The sequence below is a fragment of the Harpia harpyja genome, chromosome Z (assembly GCF_026419915.1).
Source record: "Harpia harpyja isolate bHarHar1 chromosome Z, bHarHar1 primary haplotype, whole genome shotgun sequence".
Taxonomy (NCBI): domain Eukaryota; kingdom Metazoa; phylum Chordata; class Aves; order Accipitriformes; family Accipitridae; genus Harpia; species Harpia harpyja.
In genome coordinates, this window is record NC_068969.1 from 415420 (window position 1) to 434794 (window position 19375).

Genomic DNA, 19375 nt, shown 5'->3' on the forward strand with positions numbered 1-19375 from the left:
TTTCCAAGAACTCTTTTCCAGATATTAGGATACAAAAAAAAAACCCCAAACCCAACAAAAACCCCCTATAGAAGCCCAAATGCCAATGCTTCAATTTAGTGCCAGTGGCTGATTTTGAGGTCTTGCCTATAGAACATTAAAATATTTTAAAAGGCAAACCCCATGAATAAGTTCACTGAAGCTCGCTGGGAAAAGACTGGATGCCTTGGTAATTCTTTCCTTCTCTCTGGCTTTCAGCAGTCTTGTGAAGGGTTGTTTCATCCTTGTTAACTCTTTAATTCCAGGTTAAGGGTATGTTCCTGCAATGACCACTTTAAAAGTTTTGTATCCGGTTTGCAGCTCTATGTGACATACTTGCATTCGTAACTAAATGGTAAAAAATGTAAAAGGGATATGCTCATTACACTCGAACATGCAGTATCATTGCCTGCAACTCCTTGACTGTTTTATTTTGGAGCAGTTCTGCCAGGCAAACACGAGATGGCAGCGCAATACAGAGCGGCTCACCAGCGCAGGCCTGTACACAGTATCCTTGGCTGGCTGCAGAGAAAATGTGAGCTGATAGCAAAGCAAAAATTGTCACATTTCTTCCATGCTAAAAGATTTGACTTTTGCCTCAAGAATTACTCTTCCTCCCACCCCGCTTCTTCCTCTGTTTAGCTTTGCCAGTGCTCCCCATGGCTTTTCACAGCTCATCTTGAATATATTTCTTGCTCTTCTCAAAAGTTGCTAGCTTGGCAGGTTTGGAACATAAAGCTTTATGAATGGTTACCATTGCTGCAACTGATTACCCTAAGAATCACGTGATAGACAATAAATGGAACCACAAGTGTGAAGAAATTTTTCTACTTTTTTTTTTTTTTGATCCCTCTGGTAACTCAGCTTGGTTCTTGAGTGCATGCCATTTGTCAGTATGCCACATAATCAACTATTTTGGGCTTGCACTGGACCTGCCATGACCAGGAACCTGCCCTGCCTGCTAATGTGTAGTAGGAGTGGGTTGGAGGCCAGCAAAAGCTATGTTTCCAGCTGCACATTAGGTCAACAGGCTTGATAGAGTGGTTGTCAACCAGCAAGAGCTCAGCCTGCACCTTCCACTTTGCCCGTCCTTAATCCAGAGTTTGAGAGCACTGTTTCAAAACAGCATGGCCAAGATTTCATCACGGGTGAGTACAGCAGACTGTGGCCAGTTCTGGGGGAGGTGGTTGCAAATAAGTGAGTACTTCTACATATTTTCACCTTACCGCTTACTGGCATTACCAGTTTGTGCAGGGTCTTTATGAAAGGTAAGAAGCTAGGCAAGCACTGCAAGAGGGTCTTGCAGCAGACCCATTGAGTCCCATTGTACAGAGAGGAACAAAGCTAAAACTATTGAAATAAATCATAAATCTCATTACCTAATGGATAGCATGGCCACACATGCATGGCAGATAGAAGGAACTTAAATATGGAATTTTATAGAAGCTGTCACGCTTTGGCTCTCTTCCTTGTCATGCCATCACTGTTTGGGATCTCACGCTATTTTTAGGAGTCAGAGAACCAGGAATCTGCTCTTGCTTTGCAACTGATCAGGATTAGAGCTAATGGGAGAAGTACATTGGGCTTCCTGCCACCCCTGAGCTACTTTCCATTAAGAAGCGATGGTGAATTCCTGCATCTCTGGTCTCCTCATTGGTCATTTTTTGCTGTTTCTGTTCTAGCTTGCTTCAACATACATTTTGGGAAAGGTGTACCTGTCAGGTCAGGACTCTGCCGTGCACTGAATCATTCAGAGATAGGATAGCTTTGCTTATGGAATGTTATGTGCTTTGGTGCTTTGGTTTTGGTTGTGCGTCCTACTCATTATGCTTTCAATGGCAATTTCCTTACGCAACTTTTTTTCCCCTTTTTCAATGACCGCAGGAAAATCCAGTGTCTGGTCGCAACATGATCAACTAGCCTGAAAAGTTATGAAGAAAGATGTATCTAGCCGATTGCTCTCTTCTGTACTGGACCTGAAATCATGGTGTACCTTTTTGGTTACTATCACTCTTCACAAAAGAGAAATAATGCCATACATGCTTTTACCATCTGGTAAAAAACAACCCCTGGTGCCAAACAGCCTGTCTCTGTAATAAGACTGAATGAAATCTAGACTTCAGTGGGGAGCATTAAGGTATGAAGGCAAGAAAAAGGGGATGGAACTTTGCTGCTGAATCATGGTAAGATGTGGATGCCCAGAGATGTGGGCGAAAATTGGCCCAAGAATGTTTCAAGGGAATTTGATAAATACACAGAAAAGACCTAAATTCAATGGCTTGCACTAATGCTGCCACGCTTTCTTTTTTTAATGGTTCAGTCTTCACAGAGGCGGAGTCTTCCTCTCTTTTGCAGAAAGGATTTACACACAGACAGGTTTTGTTCCTTTCTGGATACTGGTAGAGAAAAGTCTGAGATAGGTTACTCGGTTATTAATAATAATGGAAAGAAAAACAAAGTTGAGCAAACTGAGGTCTAGGTGACTGAATTCTAAGTACCAAAATGAAAAGCCTATTTTCATTAGTTTATGAAGTTTTGCTGTGTAGTGCTAATGTAGAAACTACAGTAATTAATTCCAGTGGCATATCTGCTAAAATTGGTGTCATTTCTCAACAGGAGATGGACCTGTTACATCAAAAGTAGTAAATAATTCTATTACTTAATCCACAATTAAAGGCTAATAGAGCTCCAGGAAAGACTTGATTTTTCTCAGAGATTTAAAGAAACTCCACCAGAAACTCCACTCTTGGGTCTGTAGTTCATCTTCAATTGTATTTTTTCCCTCACGAGTAAAGTCATGTGGTAGAATAGTTGGTGTATTTAAGCCTCACAAAGTCATTTGGCTAAAAAGTCGCTTGCAGATTCTTACTTTCAAGGAAGTTCAGTCATTTATACAAGTATATAAATCAGATTAGATTTTAAAAACTGTTTTTGAAGAGGTCACATAACATGCTTATGCTGATTCAGTCTACCCGATAAATTCCATGAGAGGGTTGGCTATCCGACTTCTTGAAGACAGGAGACGCAAACTGACTGTGCTTTAATAAATCAGATTTACCTGCTTTCCTGGGGACATATGCGGCACAAGATCTTCCGTGTGACAGAGCATAGGCACATCATTGCAGGGCAGGAGCTATACGTAGACCTTTCTCTCCTCCTCTGCTTTATGACTTAGCTAAGCCCAATCATGGGCTGAGCAGAACTGTAATTATCACCATATTAAGATGTGGTTGTAAGGCCAGCTTTGAGGGCTGCAGGAGTAAGTTGTGGGTAATTCTTGATAATGTTGCATTCATCAAGATCCTGATAACACATACACGAACTCTGTGAGAAGAGCAATTGACAATGGCTGGTTTGAAACTTTTATAAATGATCATTCAGGAATGTTATTGTACGAGAACCTTTTAATAGTTTCATGAAGGGTCAAAGATAATCTATTTTTAAAGGATATATGTTTGTATTCTGGATGATTTAGTAATCGATTACATAAATATTGTACTAACCATTTTGGTGATTTTTTTTTTTTCAGAGTAAAGAGGTTTACTAAATATTTTGGCTTCAACTGATTTGCAGGGCCACCTGTAAGTCATGGCATAATTACATAACTGCTATGATGTATTTAGAGTAAAAAAGAGATGAGAATGCCTTTATCAAAATTCAAAATAAGTCAGTGTTTGTTTCTGAACCCAGACTAACAGTGACCAGGATGACAAAAATCAAGTGCTGTAATTGTCTCTTCCTGTTTGAAAGCTAAACCTTATTGTCTGCTAGACCATTGTGGTGTGTCTTAAAAGTCAACGTTTCTAGCCTCTTTCAGGCCAAAGCTGGAGTAAACTTCTAATCTGATGGTGCCCAGAAAAACAGTATTTCCCTCTCTTGTTTGACAGAGATTCCAGTTTTAGTACCTCTCTAATCAAAGCAACAAACTGACAGAATCTCAGTTTGGCTGATTTTAGGTTACTGAAAACTTCGGGTTAAGATCTACAATGCCCTTTAGATTATTTAAATATGTAACTAATAATTTCTGAAAAAGCTTAACCTAAATCCCGCTTAATGCTAAGAGCATTTAGGTACCTGTGTTCTTTTCCTTTTGAATAATGGAGCTTATGTTCCTGAAAGACGTTGGTTTTGAAAAATATCACCCTCAATGCATCTGTGCCATGTCAGATGATTCAACTCATAAAGCATATCTTGGTTTTGAGGGTAGTATGGAAGTCAGTGTTGTTTGGAAATGTTTAATTGAATGGTGACAACCTATAACTCCTCATTTACTTTATAATGTGATAGAAAATAAATTACAAAGATGGGAGTTGAAAGGACCTTCTGGGTCACTGAGTTCATCCCCAGTTCTGCAGATGAATATACACGTCTGACAAGTCTACAGCTTTCAGTAAACTAAAAATATAAATGCAAACCCACAGTAAACAGAATCTAATATATGCACAGAGGTCTCTGTAACACTACTGTGTTCTGTCGTAAGTTTAGCCTTGGTATTCTGGTTGTGGTTAGCAAACAGAGAGACACTCTCTAAGAGATCAAGAGACTGCTGGCTGCCACGCATGTTAGCTTTTAGCTAAAGAAGTCAGTAACACCTCCTCGTTCTCGTCACCCTCTCCTGTAAGTGTGGATAGTCGCACGTTAAGTGTAGCTTTTCTGGTTGGGATATTAGGAGTCCCCTAATGATCTAGGGTACTACCCTCATTTTACACCAGAGAGACAGAAGAAAGCAAGTGGATCCACTGTCCTTGTGGCTCGTTGTTGTTAGTCAAGTAAGAGCAACAGCATTATTGTTTTCCCCAGCCCAGCATTTAAAAGATGAAGAATGGCTCTGTTGCCCTCCTTGGGGACTCCAAGAAGAACATTTTTAGTTGTGAAGATCTGGCTCTGGAAAGAGGTGACGCACTCTGATGATTCATTATCTGCGATATAAACCTACTTCTGCTTTCAGAGAGTGAAGATAACAACTTTGATGTATACTACCTTAAGAAGATCTGAATCAATTTATATGAAAATACTGTTAAGCCAGTGTATAAAGAACACCAGTGAAATTAGAAAGTCCAGGATGTGAAATGCCTCAGTGTTAAGGAGAATTAACATTGATTCAGAATTTAAGCCCTAGTAAATATTTAACTCCTTTATGAAGTGGGGATAAAATACAGACTATTCCACTCTGCTATAAAAATCTTATGCCAGAGCATAAAAGCTGCTACAGGACTTGTGTCCTGAACGGAAGACTGCTTTACTTCTATCTGTAGTTCCTTATTTTTGTCTCTCTGTTGTTCTATGTTGTTTTCCCTCTGGATTCCTGGCTGCTCTGGTAACTGGTGTTGGTGAATATGGAATAAACTTGCTTTTGCCTAAGGTATCATTAAAAAAACCCAAACCCTACCTCAGCAGGGTTTCAGCTTAAAAATATTTCCCCTTGAAAGCTACCTTTGATGAATCATTTTTTCCCACTTTTTTGCAAATTTAAAGTGCAAGCAACAGAATCGGTTTCAGTGCTGCCATAAATTTTAATTTTTTTTATTGCAATTGCTAGTTTAATTTCATTGTGAGTGAGAAATAAAGCAGTACTTCTTTCTCTGCAATTGAAAAGGCTCGGTTTCAAATTCACGAAAATGACATTGCATAAATACTCAAAAGACATGTTACAGAAATCTTCATCTTCAAATGAAGAGTAGTCTCTTCAAAGGGAAAAAAAAAAGCTCTGATCAAAATTCTGAGAGTTATAAATAAGGACTCTGTACACAAAGGAACTTTGTATATTCAGTAGAGTGTCATATGATGGCAAAAGCACATGAGGGTCACCCTGAGGATTACATCATCCGGAAGAGAACACAACATGCATCTCTTACATGAAAAGCATGTCAGACAAAACCCATGTATTTGCAAAGCCTTAGCTTCTTGGTCTCCAATGTCTCATTAAATCTATAAGAGGTTATTTTTACCCTCTTTAGATTTATCTTTCCTGGACATGCAATGGTAATCCTTATTTAACTGCAAAGCCTACCATGAGGGAGAATTAATTTGTGTTGAGAGAGCTCTTCTTGTAAAAGAATTTTAATGTGATATGACAGGCAACTTTTTTCTTTTTGGGGGAGAAAGAATGAGTTATTTGTGTGAGCTCTACTAACTGCTTACACTGCATTTATTGACCCTTTTCTCTTACCCTTGTATACATGTGCATTAGACATCAAAGGTTTGAAAACAATAAAAAATATCCCACGATAAAGACCACATTCAATGGACATTGCCCAATGCTTCAAAGCTTAAGGGACAGAAGTATATTGTACTGGGTACAAAGTGCAATTTGCATTTGCAAATAAGATTTAATAAAACTAAGACCTTAAGGTTCTCAGAAGGATCCAGTTCAACGCAGAAGATTGCCAATCAGTTTCTGTTCTATTTAATAGAAGCTTTGACTTCTTTGAGATTAAGCCTGAGAACGGCAGAAGTGACAGAAATGTTGACAAGGCGGACTTGTTCCTATTACGACTTCCTTCGTGAGACAGTGAAGGGAAACAGCTTGGGTGCCTGAGATAGTCAGGTTAGAAGGAAAGGGCTTAACAGAGATGGATATGGATCTAGAGCCTGCAACTCAATAACAGGTTAAGTCCTATGCTTTTACTCAGGAGTCATAAACCGTGCCACAAAGCACAATCCCAGGTTTTGTTCCTCATGCTTTTGAAGGATTGGATGCCTCTCAGTTCAGGGGGAGAAAAGTTACAATATTCAGAGGAAGTGTCCCAGCAAACACCTTCCTGTTCTAAAACCAAATCTGTACTGTTCTGGTTTTTTGCTGGTAGTGTCAGCCTACCTTCTCACTAGATTTTATTCCTTCAAATGCCTAGCAGAACTGGAAAAAAGAGCCCTTCTTTTCTTTGTTGCTTATCTACTGAAACTGCTCTCTGACTCCAAATTACTTACTTGGTTGAAGAAATGTCTTATTCTTAGATGTGAAGAAACTTATACTGGCCCTTTGTTACAATCTTAGCTGGCCAAAAGTAATAGCTGCAATTTAATGTTTACTTAAATTGTAAACTCCCTCCAGAATTACTCAACTCGTTCTGGTCAAAGATACAAATTGAATACTGCAAATGCCCAGACTGTAAGAGTTGAGAGCACCTATGATGAAAAATGTTCTAATTCTCTAGAAGAAAAACAAATGAAACCAAAATGCTGTCTAGGGTGGGGAAAGAATTGGACAGGAAATAAAACGATCCTTTTAAAGAACGCTGGTTATTTGGTGTTCTGGTGCTACATCAAATATACTTAAATGCTTAACATAAACAGTTGTTTGTCTTAGCTTTATACTTTATAGCCTAGACCTTGCTTTCTTGAGAGCAAAGAACCCCGGGTAATTTTCAACAATCTTTTAAGTTTGTTTCTGCTGCTGAACACCCATTACATCTGATAACCATGTAGCAATAGTTGGTAAGCTCAGATCTGCCCTGGTGAAAGTACTTTAGAGATGATCTGCCTCATTGTCCTAAAGGATAGGACTGATTTCAGGGAGCTATATCCATTTTGTACAGCAATAAATGCGGGGAGTCTAATCTCTGAAATAGTTACTTGTATATTAAACTTTTATATGTATATTAATGCTTTGAGGTAGGATTTTGAAAGTAACAGGATTTCAAAAGTAACATGGAGAAATCCAGGTAGGTTCATTACTGATAAATCTGCTTTCTTACTCTGGTTTAACTAGACCCTATTCATAGAGTTACTCTAGAACAGCTACTCCTTTTATTCTGGAATAACTAGTCCAAATAAATCCATTTTATGAATTTCATTACAAAAATATTCTTCCCTTCCACCACACTGTTGAAGTTACCCAAAAGTGTATTTCCATAATGGGGTCTACATCAAAGCTGGACGTTTCAGGGGAAAGATAAGGAGCAATGACCAATTACTGGGTAATAAAAAATAGACTAAAGCCCAACACAGTTAACTTTTGAATTTAGTGGTTTGCATCTTTTCCTGAAAGTAAATGCCTTTGTGAAGACAGTTTTACACGGTTTTGTTCTTCCAGAGCTAGATTGCTTTTAAGCTTAATACATTTGTTTTGCTCACTATTATTTATTCCTTGTGATGAGGAACCGAAGATCTTAACTCTCAGAAAGCTCTCCTTTAAACATGTACCTTGCCTGAAAAGGCAGGGTTTTACCTTGGCTGCAGCACACCCTCTGCGGAAGGAGCACTTCGCCAGTGCCGCGTCGACGACCTGCCGCCCGACACGGAGAGCATCGCCCTTCGGCTCAGCTGCGGTCGCTCCTGGCGAGTCCTGCTCCCTGTCCGAGGCACCGAGCAGTGAGTCGGGGGGCACCTCCTGGTCTGACTTTTCAAGAAGCCCTGAGAGACCTTGTGGCTTGGGGTGGGTTTCTGGGAGGTGGGGAGAGGTTGGTTGCCCGAGGGGACCAAACAACGGGGCTTGTATCTGACTTGCTCTCTCGTCTACATCGAGGAGGACAGGAGGCCGCTCTGGGGAGCCATCCGCGGCCCTGGGACAGGCGGTCTCAGCTGGGCCTCGCCACGTGCCTTACAGCCACCCCCAGCAGCTGCACCAAGGACCTTGTGGCTCCAAAGGCAACAGCTGGCGTGGGAGCTTTTAGCCTTTCGAAGCCTCCCTTTCTGTTGCTTTTGACGTGATTTTGGGCTTTGCCCGGGGGACGCCTCCCCGTCCTTGACCAACGAAACAGGGAAAACCCTCCCTGCGGGCCTGTGTGCCCCCTTCTCCCCGCCGGCTGCATCCGGCGGGCCAGGCCTCCGGTGGAACCCACCCGGTTTGCCTGCGGGGAGCGGGACGCGGCCCTCCGTCAGCACGGGACTTTTTTGGCTCGGCGGGAGCCCCCCTCGCAGCGCCGTCCCCGGGGGCCACGCAAGCGGTGGCCGTTACTTTCCCCGGAGCCGCTCGGCAGCCCGGGCGGGAAGGAGGCAGGGAAGGGGGGGGGGGGGGGGGTCTTCCCCTCCCCGCCACCGCGGCCTGCAGCGCGGCCCCCGCCTCCCGGCCGTAACAAAGTGCTAGGCCGGGCGGGTGCTCTCCTCCTCCTCCCCCCGCCGCCGCAGCCCCCGGGCCGGGAGCGGCACCTGGTTCCCCCCGGCAGCCGGCGCGGTCCCTCCGGGCGGGTCCCGCTGGCCGCCTGGGCCGGGCCGGGCCGAGCCGAGCCGGGGCGGGCGGCGCGGGGCCGAGGGGCGGCGGGAGCACCTCCCGCCTCCGCCGCCTTTGGGGGCGCCTTGTCCCGCTCGCGGCGCCTCATGGCGCGATGCAGCTGCAGTGGGAGGGAGAGGAAACCCACCCCCCTCGCTCGGCGGCCGCCTTTGTAACCGCTCAGCCCGGCGCGCCGCCCGGCCCAACTCGCAGCAGTTCGGCGAGCGCCGGAGCGCGGCGGCGGGACCAGATGGAGCCGGAGGGTAAGGCTGCGCCCCACCGCGCCGCGCCGGGCCCCGCTGCCCGCCCGGGGAGCTGCCCCGGCGGCGGGGGCGGCACGCCTGCTGCCCCCGGCCCCCGCGCCCCCGGGGAGAGGTTTCCGTGCGCGCTCCGCGCCCGCCCGCCCAAGTTTTCTCCTCAGCGGAGGCTGGGGGCGACCAGGGGCCGCGGGCAGCCCGGGCGGGGGTGCCGGCGGGGTGGGGATCCGCGGGGTCTCTGCGGCGGGAGGCCGGTCCCGGGGCCGGCCCCGCTCCAGGTGTGCGAGGGCCGGGGGGGGGGGTGGTGCAGCGCGGCCCGCCCGGGCGCCGCGCTCCCCCCGCCCGTCCGCCCCCTCCCCTCGCCGGTCGGCGGGCGCTGCCCCGCGCGGTCCCGGCGGCTGCGCCCGGCGCCAGGGCCCTCCTCTGCCCGCTCCTCCCCGCCCGCCCTCGCCCCGCCGCGGGGAGCCGGGCGCGGCGGCGGCACGGCATGGCCCGGAGCGGCGGGGCGGCGGAGGTCGGGCTGCCCCCCGCGGGGCGGGGGCCCGGCCTGGAGCGGAGCAGCCCGGACAGAGCCGGGGCGACGCTCAACTGTGTGTGTGGGGGGTGTCTCTCTTTTTTTTTTTTTCCCTACTCCCTTGAGCGGGCTGGCGTGTTTCTCAGGCCAGACGCATTGTCAGCGGGGTCCAAACCAGCCCTCCTGAGGCCTGAGCGCTTCAGCTGGGGCTGGCGAATGCTGCTGGTCTTCCACCTTCGTGGAGGCGAAGCATTGGCTGCGGGCAGTTACAGCGCGGTGCTTCCCTTGCAAACTTGGTGGTTGTCTGCAGGCACCTCGGAGAGCCTTGTCCCTGCACGGCTGACAATGCTCAGAGATTGCACGTTTGAGTAAATATAGTACTAGCTGTGTAAATACATTTTTAGTTCTCCTAAAACCACATAAAACCAGTTCTGTTAAACACTTATTTTGGTAAGACTATTATTAACTGCGTAGATCAAATTTATTTTCTGCCAATCCATATTTAGGCACTTATGAAATGCTAAGTTTTTCTCCACTTTCTCCTTTTTAAATACCTTTTGGAGCTGTTAGTACTTATAATGTAAACCATTTCTAGTTGCAAATTGGAAACCTCTGAGCCGTAATGGTCTGTTGCATTTAGCTGGCTGTTTCTTGCAAGCCCTACATTCTCATGCAAAAAAAGAAAGGAAAAAAAAAAGCCCTAAAAAACCTTATGAGATTCATGTTTAGAAAATTGGCTGCATACATCGTAGCTGTTTTTTAAACCTCAGTACCTAAGTCACATTTTCCATTCCAAATATTGAGAGTGGTTGAACTATGTTAAAGGGATATGCTCTACCTTAGTTCCCTTGCAAGCTTTAGGGAATTTTAACACAAAGGAAAACGGCTCTACAATTTAAATGAATCTGGGACTAACCACTTCTTGCAGTGCCTGATACGCAGCAGCACCAAAGACTGGAAGAGACTATTGGCGATTGTTAATGACCAGAATTGGTTTTGTTGTCCAAGCAGAGAAGTATGCAGAATGTAAATAGGATATGTATGGTGACAAATACATTGATGAAAGGATTCTTGCATTCTTTAAAATAACTTTATTTTTAATAGGAAGCTAGTTTTCACAATGCTATTAGGATGTTTTAGTTCTACAGTTCATATTCAAACTAGCAGAGCTGTGTTTATAAAATCATACCCTGAAATAAGCAAGCTGGTTTTGTTCCTGATTTAGCTCATTTATGACCCAGTTCTTTATATTGTATGTCTCCTAACCTTAATAAAGCTAGAAAAAAATGATAAAAATGAAATTAAGTTTAAAGGAATTCCTTCGTTTGAAGAAATAAATCCTTATTTTTAAAAAATGGAAGTTCTCTGCCCTGCTTCTTGGGTAGGTAAAGGCTGGATCAACCCAAGAAATATTATGGTGAGTTGCAGACCTCCTGAGGTTCCCCATCTGCCCTGGATCCAGGCATATTCAGACAATCTGACTTCTGGCACCTCCTGAACTACTCGGGTACCAATCTTCAGTATGTTAAGTTTGGAGACAGATCCTCCCACGTGGATTGGAGCCTGCAGGAGCAGGAATACCTGTGTTAGCAGCCTCTCTCTCCATTAGTTATAGAGGGAGCTGGGGCTGTCACGTTAGGTGCTTGTGGATAGGTGCTATACATATCTCACCGTATGCGTAAATATGTAGTTTTGTTGACACTGGTTGTCTTCAGTGAGTTATTTCTGTTTTCATACTTACGGCACCTAGAGTGGTGATCTAACAGAAGTCTGTAGAGGCTAAGCTTGCTTGCTGTTGTGACTTTGATCAAATGTGTCCCGCTTGTGTAGTCCTGGCTTGAATCGTTCTTGAATGGAGCTGGAATTGCCATTGTCCATCCCCTTTGGTGCAGCTCCTTGCATTTAAATGTATGTCTAAAACTCTTGCTGAAAATGAAGCCAGGACTCTCTTCCCGGAGGAGCTCTGCCTCTTTCCAAATGTGCAGATGCAAGCCCTGTCAGGTATCTTCCACAGAGATGGGGAAGAAAGACAGGGGGTTGATGCTAGGTTGCCCTTTTCTTAAGGAAATCGAGTGAGGTGTAGTAATGCCACGGGAAATACTGACCCGCAGAGTTCTTATGGATGTCCCCCAAGCTCCAAACGTCGACTGAGGTGATAATGTGCGAGGAGGTTGGGACTTGAAAGCTTGTTTGGTCTTGAGGTGTCTCAAGAGAGGATGTTTTGTTCAAACCAATAAAAATAGTGGAATCAAAATAGAGTGGTGATGGTCCTCATGGCTTTTCGTGTGGGATGAGCTTCTGTAGCATGATCCAGAACGAGGAAGACCATCTTAGGTCAGCAGCAGTGGAAGTGGGTTGTCAAGACCCTGGGACACCGGGAGGGAAAGACTTGGGAAGTCGGAATCCAAGGTGGAGATTTTTTACTTGCGCATTGTTTGCATTGCAGTGTTTTCAAGACAAGCTTTGTGGCTGGGTTTTTCAAAGCATCCCAAGTTTTATACTCTGAGCTCCCTGGTCAGGTTGCTATGTGGTTTGGTTTTGGGGCAGCCTTGTTCTCAAACAAGGTGTGTGAGATGGGGTGATTTGGGGACCGGTGCCCTCTGCAATGCTATCTCAAATCCATGCGCTTCCCACTGGTTTTCAATGAAAAACGAACAACTGACTGTTGTCGGAGGTCTTTTGGAACAGCTTTGTCTTCCCATGTGTCTGTAAAGTGTCCAGCTCAATGGACAGTGGATGTTCCTGACTGAAGCTTGTCTGTTACCACAGACCCAACTCAATAATAATGAATGGATTTTTTTTTCAAATTGTTTGTACCTTTTTTTGGTTTAGGGATCTTGTTAAGATTATTGGACATCAGTAATATTGGTGCAAATGGTCCTGCTTTGGTTGGTGAGTGTGACCAAGTGGTCTGAATGAGAATTGAAAGGGCAGAGAGTGTAAATGCAACAATGATGCGATGAATGCTTTGTTTCCTCTTGGACCGTACACCGGTTTCTACTAAAGCTATAAACTTGTAAAATGCTTTTGAGTAAGATTCATTTTCTTCTTCAAGCTGTTTTGTAAACATTTTTCATTTACTAAATACTGAAAATTCAAAGAATTTGAAACTATTTAAAAGAGGTGGCTGGTAAAACCTAAGTAATAAATACTTCTAGTTCCCAGGACTGGATACAGATACTGTGTGAGAGATTTGAGCTGTTGATTATGTAGATGTTAACTTGTCTGAGTGGACAAAATAGCGTGGCAGATTAAAAGTAGTAATAACTACTCCAGTGTTCGTTTTTGTCAACATTATCAAATTTTAATGTGAAAATGAACGTTTCACTTGAGAGACCTTGGTTTACGATTCTTGCATAATGATGAATATTGATACCATTTACAAAAAATGTCTCTTGTTACGAATTCTCTGAACTAGTTGAAAGTTCCTTTTAAGTAAAAAAAATAACTTCATATATTTTTCAGATGTGGAAACAGAGAATTTGAGATAGCCTGAGATAAGGTGGACTAAGGTACAAGTGAGAGAGAGGAGAGAGAAATTATGAGGGAGTATCATTGAACTCCTCAGCTAGTTCTTTCCCTGATGTGGCAGCTCTCAAGCCATGCTGTGTACCCACCAGCAGCTCTCAGGTCTCTCATTTTCTTGTCCTGTGCCAACCCGTTTTAACTCCCCACTGAGCACCGAGCCTGGTTCCCCTGAGCACAGGACCCCAGACCTCCACTGTGAAAATCCACGTGAAATTGGGAATAGATGTTTGCAGATCAGTGTTGCATTCTCTGGAGCATACGGTAATTGGAAGGCAGTCAGTCACCGCACGAAACTCTGGCTGGTTTGGACGTTACGAGTAGTGAAATTTGAGAAGGCCTTTGTTGGTGGAACAATAGTAGAGGTACACTGGAAAGTGCTTCCAGTGAAACTTTTTGCCCCTCCCTCTACTCTCCCCCCTCCCATTCCCCAGCCATCTCCTAAAAGCGAGGTTTAGTATAACTATGTTTGCATTTTACACTTTGCAGTGTCTTAAAATTTTATGGGTCTTTGAATTTTATTTCACATTTTGTGGCTTTTCACTGTATCTGTACTGGCTGTCATTAGGAGTTTCTGGTACTAAAGTACTGTGTGTTTGCCTTACCTTGATACTGGGCAAATGCTATACCAGCCAGCGCAGAGAAGAAATGCTAATGCATGGTGTCATCTCCTGCAGTGCTAATGGAGCGATAGATAGCCTGATGTTCATCTCCATTCCCTCATTGGTATGGCCATTACTTTTTCTGGCAGTAGTCACCATGTACTTCTATGAGAAATACCTAGGGTGTGCAGTTGTGACCTGGCTTCTCAGGGTTAAGTTACTGAGTTTAAATGGCATTATTTAAAGCACGTTGCCTCTGTGGTCCCTGACTGCTACCTCTCAAAACTCTGTTCTCCCTACTTTTTCTTCTGGTGTCACTGACTTTTGTTGCTATTTTTGTCTTTCTGTGAAATGCAATTGTATTTCAGAGTTTATTGGTATTGCCTGCTTCCTTGTTTTCTGGGTTGCACTTTTCTTATTATTTGGCAAGGCATAGATCCTGATGTGGGACAGAAAGCCTCCCATGCTGTGGGAGGGCTGCGTGGGGAATTGTGCAGGCAGGTTGGGGAGAGGAGGTTGTTTACATAGTATAACCTCAGGCATCTCCTGTAGGATTCCCTGCAGGGTCCTTGGGAGGCTCGGAAAGGTGATTTCATCAACTCGTCACCTCCAGAAGCTCCATTAACAGAGGGTCAAGGTTCCTACCTCGGAGCCGTGCTGTCGGCATAACCCTTCAGATATCATCAGAATACTTTTCTCCCTCTGTCTTTCTTCTCTCCCTCTTAGTATGATTAGTGTTTTGGTTATGAACTCTAAAAACCCATGGCTCTTTGACAGCCAACTGTCAGCATAAAAAAGTTGCAGAAGTGCTAACATGGGATTTTTCTTCTGCTTTAAGACACTTGGTACTGCCTGAATGATGTAATGTGCATTGGTGGTGGGACTGGGAAGTCTGGGCTTACTGTCACATGGCATCCCTGAGAGGCTGGTCAGACAGACCTTCATGAGTCCCACTCTGTGCTTGTGTTGGGTAGTAATAGCCTGGAGAAAGAGCTTTTTTGTCTGGAAGAAATGCGTCAAGCGTTACCAACTTTTGTGTCTTTCTTAAATGCTTAAATTCTTAAAAATCTTGGAAGTATTGATTGCTGTTCTGAAGTAAGCTCCTGACGTTGGGTAAGAAGCTGTCATCAAACAGTGAATGGAGTAATGTACAATTCATGGTCTTCAAATCTGTTGTTAGTAGTAGGAAAAGGCATCTCTTGGGATGACAGAATCTTCAAGGTGTTAACAGAGAGGGATGGAGCAGACCACTGGCAACTGCTGTGAGAGGTGAGGAACTGCTAAACGTTGTAGGTCCTCATGAATTTCAGTATGGCCATGAATAATTATATTAGTGAAATTATATGTTAAAATGCTGAAGCATCGCCTTTTGAAAGATAATTCTGGTTGTTGAATTTCTTCAGAGATTGATTTGATGATGATGCTTAGAAATTCTTTGGCTTAATGAAGATTCAAGGAGAGAATATTTTTATGCTGGACTGCTGAATGAATCAATTTTGCATTATATTTACCATTTTTCTCTCCAAGCATTTTGGATATTCTGTTGCTGAAGTATACAGAGCCACTGCTTTAAGTGTAGCTACCTCTACTGTTAATTTATGGTATTCATTGAGCTGTTTAATTAATGTGAAAGGCTAAAACGCTGACACTTTGGACTCTGGTTAGATGTCAGCCTGTTATTGGAAGCCCAACCTCTATCCTTTGGATGGAGTGTTTGGGTACAGTGTCTGCATGCAGCATACACATCTGTACATGTCATTGTGACAATCCAGATGGAGATTTTTGGAGGCTACCAGCCTTCATATTAAAGAATCTGATTTCTAAAAGTCCAAAGAGCCCAGTAGTACCAGTATTTTTTGGAAGGCAGGGAGACATCTAAATATCACTTGGATATCAAGAGGTTTCTCCTGTTTATTTTAAGACTTCTGAAAAGCAGGCAGGTATCTGACTGTAATGAAGGAATTTAACACTGGGCTCTAGTTTTCTTAAACTTTTGGCCTCTTTTTATTCTTTCTTTTTGAGCTTGCAGGCTCTGAGCAGAAATTCTCTCTTGGTAACTTAACCCTGAGCAAATATTTACATTCATGAGATTCTTGCTACTTCAGCAATCATTTTGGGCCTTGAGGTTGGAACAGGGTGAAAGTTACTGTACCAAACATTGGGGCTGGGGAAGGAGCGGGGAAAGGAACCTGAAGAAGCCTTCAAATATGGTTTTACCATGTTTGGTAGGAATCACCTGTTCAGTGTATTTTGGCTATCACTCCACAAACATTGCTGTATTCCAGAATGAGATTTGCAGAGATACCGTTATTTCCTGCCACTGGCCCTATGCATATGATGGGTGCTTGTGATTTGAATTTCACCCACGTCTTCAAAATGCTGAATAAAAATGTTTGTGTAAAAACTGAAGTGAATGGAGCAGTAGAAGGGAAGACTGAGATGGAAGAAAAGGAATAAGCAGTGAGTACAATACAAAAAACATTGAAAGGGGTGTAGGATGAGATTTTGAAGAAAGAGGGTTTTAAAGTCAAAATTAGTTAAGAAATCTGAAATTTGTAAAAGAGGAAACCTGTACAAAACACTGTTTGAAATTAAGCTGTGGACACTGCAGAAATAAAGGAAAGGTTCAGCAGGGTACAGAACAACAGAAATCTGAATAAGGCAAAGGAGGGAGTGATCTCCCTCAAAACCAATGGACGAAACCACCACCAGATCTCAGCCTCCTGTGTTTTTACTTTCTAGATTTTACCATTGTCATCCAACAGCGTGCCCTGTGCTGGCTGCACCGTTTCTGGGAAAGAAAGAGGATGACAGTAAACTCAGTTCTCACACCATTTGTGGGAGAAATAGGCAGGTTTCTCATGACGGTTCTCAGCAGAGGCTGAACACCGATGTAGCTTCCTCTCCCCGGCCGTCTCTGACGCCCTGCTCGGGGCTATGTTTGGAGCCCTACGCTAGCGGTCTGGCCCTTGGGCTAAATGCTGCAGCTGCAATGTTGCTGATGGCAAGCTGCTGGGAGCACGCGCTCGCATAGGAGAGCTGAATGCAAAAGCCAGTGCAAACTGTGTGTTGTATTCCCTCTTAAATTTGACAGAAAAAGGGGTTGTGCCCCTGCAGCTAAATTTGTACTGTTGGTTGACACGGTTCTACTGGAGACGTGGCTGAATCTACAATAACTTACGCTGATTAAAGGTCTAGCCCCCAGGCTGTAACAGCGTATAGCTACATGTTGGAACTGTTACGGTTTGCATTGAAGTAGTGTATATGGTTTTTCTACTTAATTTTTTTCCCCCTTTTTTCCCTGTTTGTTGAATATCTGCAAAGCCCCAGATTGGGGGTGGATGAATTTTGCCTGGAGGAAAATCTCAGACATTCCAATTTCCTGTTGGAGCCAGGTGTGCCACCTCCATGCGTTGCTCCCACGGCTGCTGGAGTCGTTCACTGGGGGTGAAGTTTCCCATGGAGGAACAAACAGTGCTGCTTGCTGAGCCCTCCTGGATCTGTTTTACTAATTGCTATTGAAATCCTTACAGCCTGTTTCTCGGCTGTAAAAGTGCAGAGCCAAATATCAAAGTTGGGGGGAACAATCCCCCCTAGTTATTATGCAGTTCAGGAATTAATTTCTTAAAATTTTTTTCAACTCGAGCAAGTACATGTCTTGCCTTGCCATTCCTAGGAGGTGCTCTCTAATGGAGGTGCTCTCTAATGGAGGTGCAAGTGTTCACAGCTAGGGAAGAGTTAGTTTTCCTCAAAATAGTAAAATTTAAAAAAATCATTAAAAAAGCCTGTCTCATCCATACTGTCTGGAGTTGTTGGTATTGGGTTGTTGGTCTGAGTTACGGCTGCTTGATTTTGATGGTTGCACAGTAGAAAAAGTTGCTTCACTTGGAATGCAGAACAGATGCTTTACTTATTCACTTGAAAGGATAGTCTAAGGGGTTTTTTGTATTTCCCAGACCATGCAAGTCCAAAAGTTATTTTAAAAATTGCTAATCCTCTTGTTAGGACAAAGAAACTGTGGAAGTGAATTTTGAGGGTAAAGGAACTGTGGTGTTAATTGTCCATCTAGTCCAGGGTTCAAGCTCTGCCCCTGGCCACAGCCGCTGCTTCAGCCATGAAAAACTTTGTAGCAAATGGTTATGGAATAGCTGGCACAAAGAAATAGGTTGGGGTTTTTTTTTTTCCTTCCCCCTTCTTCGCCCCACGCCCAATTGTTTAAAAATTGGGTTGTGTCTTAAAGCAGGAGTGTTCATAAACTCACAGAACTCATGGCCTCCACTGAAATAGAAATTTTCTTATGGCTGGTAACAGATTTAGTACATATTATAAAAAAAAAAAAGTTAATTTCTAGTTGTTGCATAAATATATAGAGTGGTGCCACTGTTTTACTTGTATGTTCACAGTGTTAAAACATTGTATTTTGACAATAAACTGAGGGAGGTGGGGGATGTTCAGCCCTACTGCTGTGTGCACAGGCAAAATGTTGCATTTTGCATTTAAGCTGACTCTCCCAAAGCAGCAAGAAACCTGCAGATAAGTTGCCTCCAGCTGGAGCACAGTGTGCACCATTTTGATGCTCCCTTTTCTCTCCCCCCTCCTTGTTAAATTAGGTTTCAAACAAAACCACTTTTGAAAACTGAGCAGGATCTTGCTTAATGATTATCTCTGGCAGCGGAGCCTCCACCGGGTGATACTTTGTTTTCTGTTCGATGGACGGTCAGAAACCCAGGACCTGTAGGTGGTGCCTGTAATTTGGGAATGGCTTGGTGAAATGCTCTTAAAGATCTTAAACCTTGAGAGCACAGGTTTTAAACTTGGCTATTTGATTTCCACTACATCTGGTTTTGCGCCTGCATTGCTTGCGTCTCCCAACCACACAGGCATCAGCTGCTAAGAGTATATTCCAAATCTGCCAAACACATTAGATTATCCCGTCTCCTGTTTCCTGATTTATTCTATCAGCTTCATTGGATGAACCTCAAACTCCTGTTGAATCCTGGTCACCTGTTAGTCCCACACCAGGATGACTGAGGGAGGAACCCTCGTGTGCTACTGCTGAGGCTCAGCATCAGCCTCCCAATTGCTTTTTCCATTTCTCACTGTTCTTGGTCTCTCACCTCTCCTGACATCTTGCAGTTCTGTGGTACCTTCAGGATATTCCTGACGACATCTCTTTTCAAGATGTGTTTCTATTGTGGCACCTGCTTGGCTGACAGTCTGTAATAAAAATTAATAAAAACTGAGTTGCTACAGTTATAGGCTAATTTAGCAATGATCTTCAGATCCTTCTGGTGGCCAGATTGCAAAAATG

The 19375-nt window shown here is 43.9% G+C and overlaps 1 protein-coding gene and 1 long non-coding RNA gene across 3 annotated transcripts in view; both read left to right on the forward strand.

The window, feature by feature from the left end:
• Positions 1–989: 989 nt before the first annotated feature.
• On the forward strand, positions 990–6255 carry LOC128137849 (uncharacterized). 2 transcript variants are annotated; one of them, XR_008233881.1, is made up of 4 exons: positions 990–1166; positions 1903–2155; positions 3548–3599; positions 4819–6255. It is a non-coding gene; the product is annotated as an uncharacterized LOC128137849 (long non-coding RNA). The 2 variants fall into 2 exon arrangements; XR_008233880.1 differs by having other exon boundaries at positions 1000–1166; positions 3548–6255.
• Positions 6256–9155: 2900 nt separating this feature from the next.
• Positions 9156–19375, forward strand: part of FGD3 (FYVE, RhoGEF and PH domain containing 3) — a 118291-nt gene continuing 108071 nt past the window's right edge. The window contains exon 1 of the mRNA XM_052777037.1: positions 9156–9429. Coding sequence (XP_052632997.1) covers positions 9282–9429 — 148 coding nt within the window. The 5' untranslated portion in view covers positions 9156–9281. The remainder of the gene's footprint in view (positions 9430–19375) is intronic.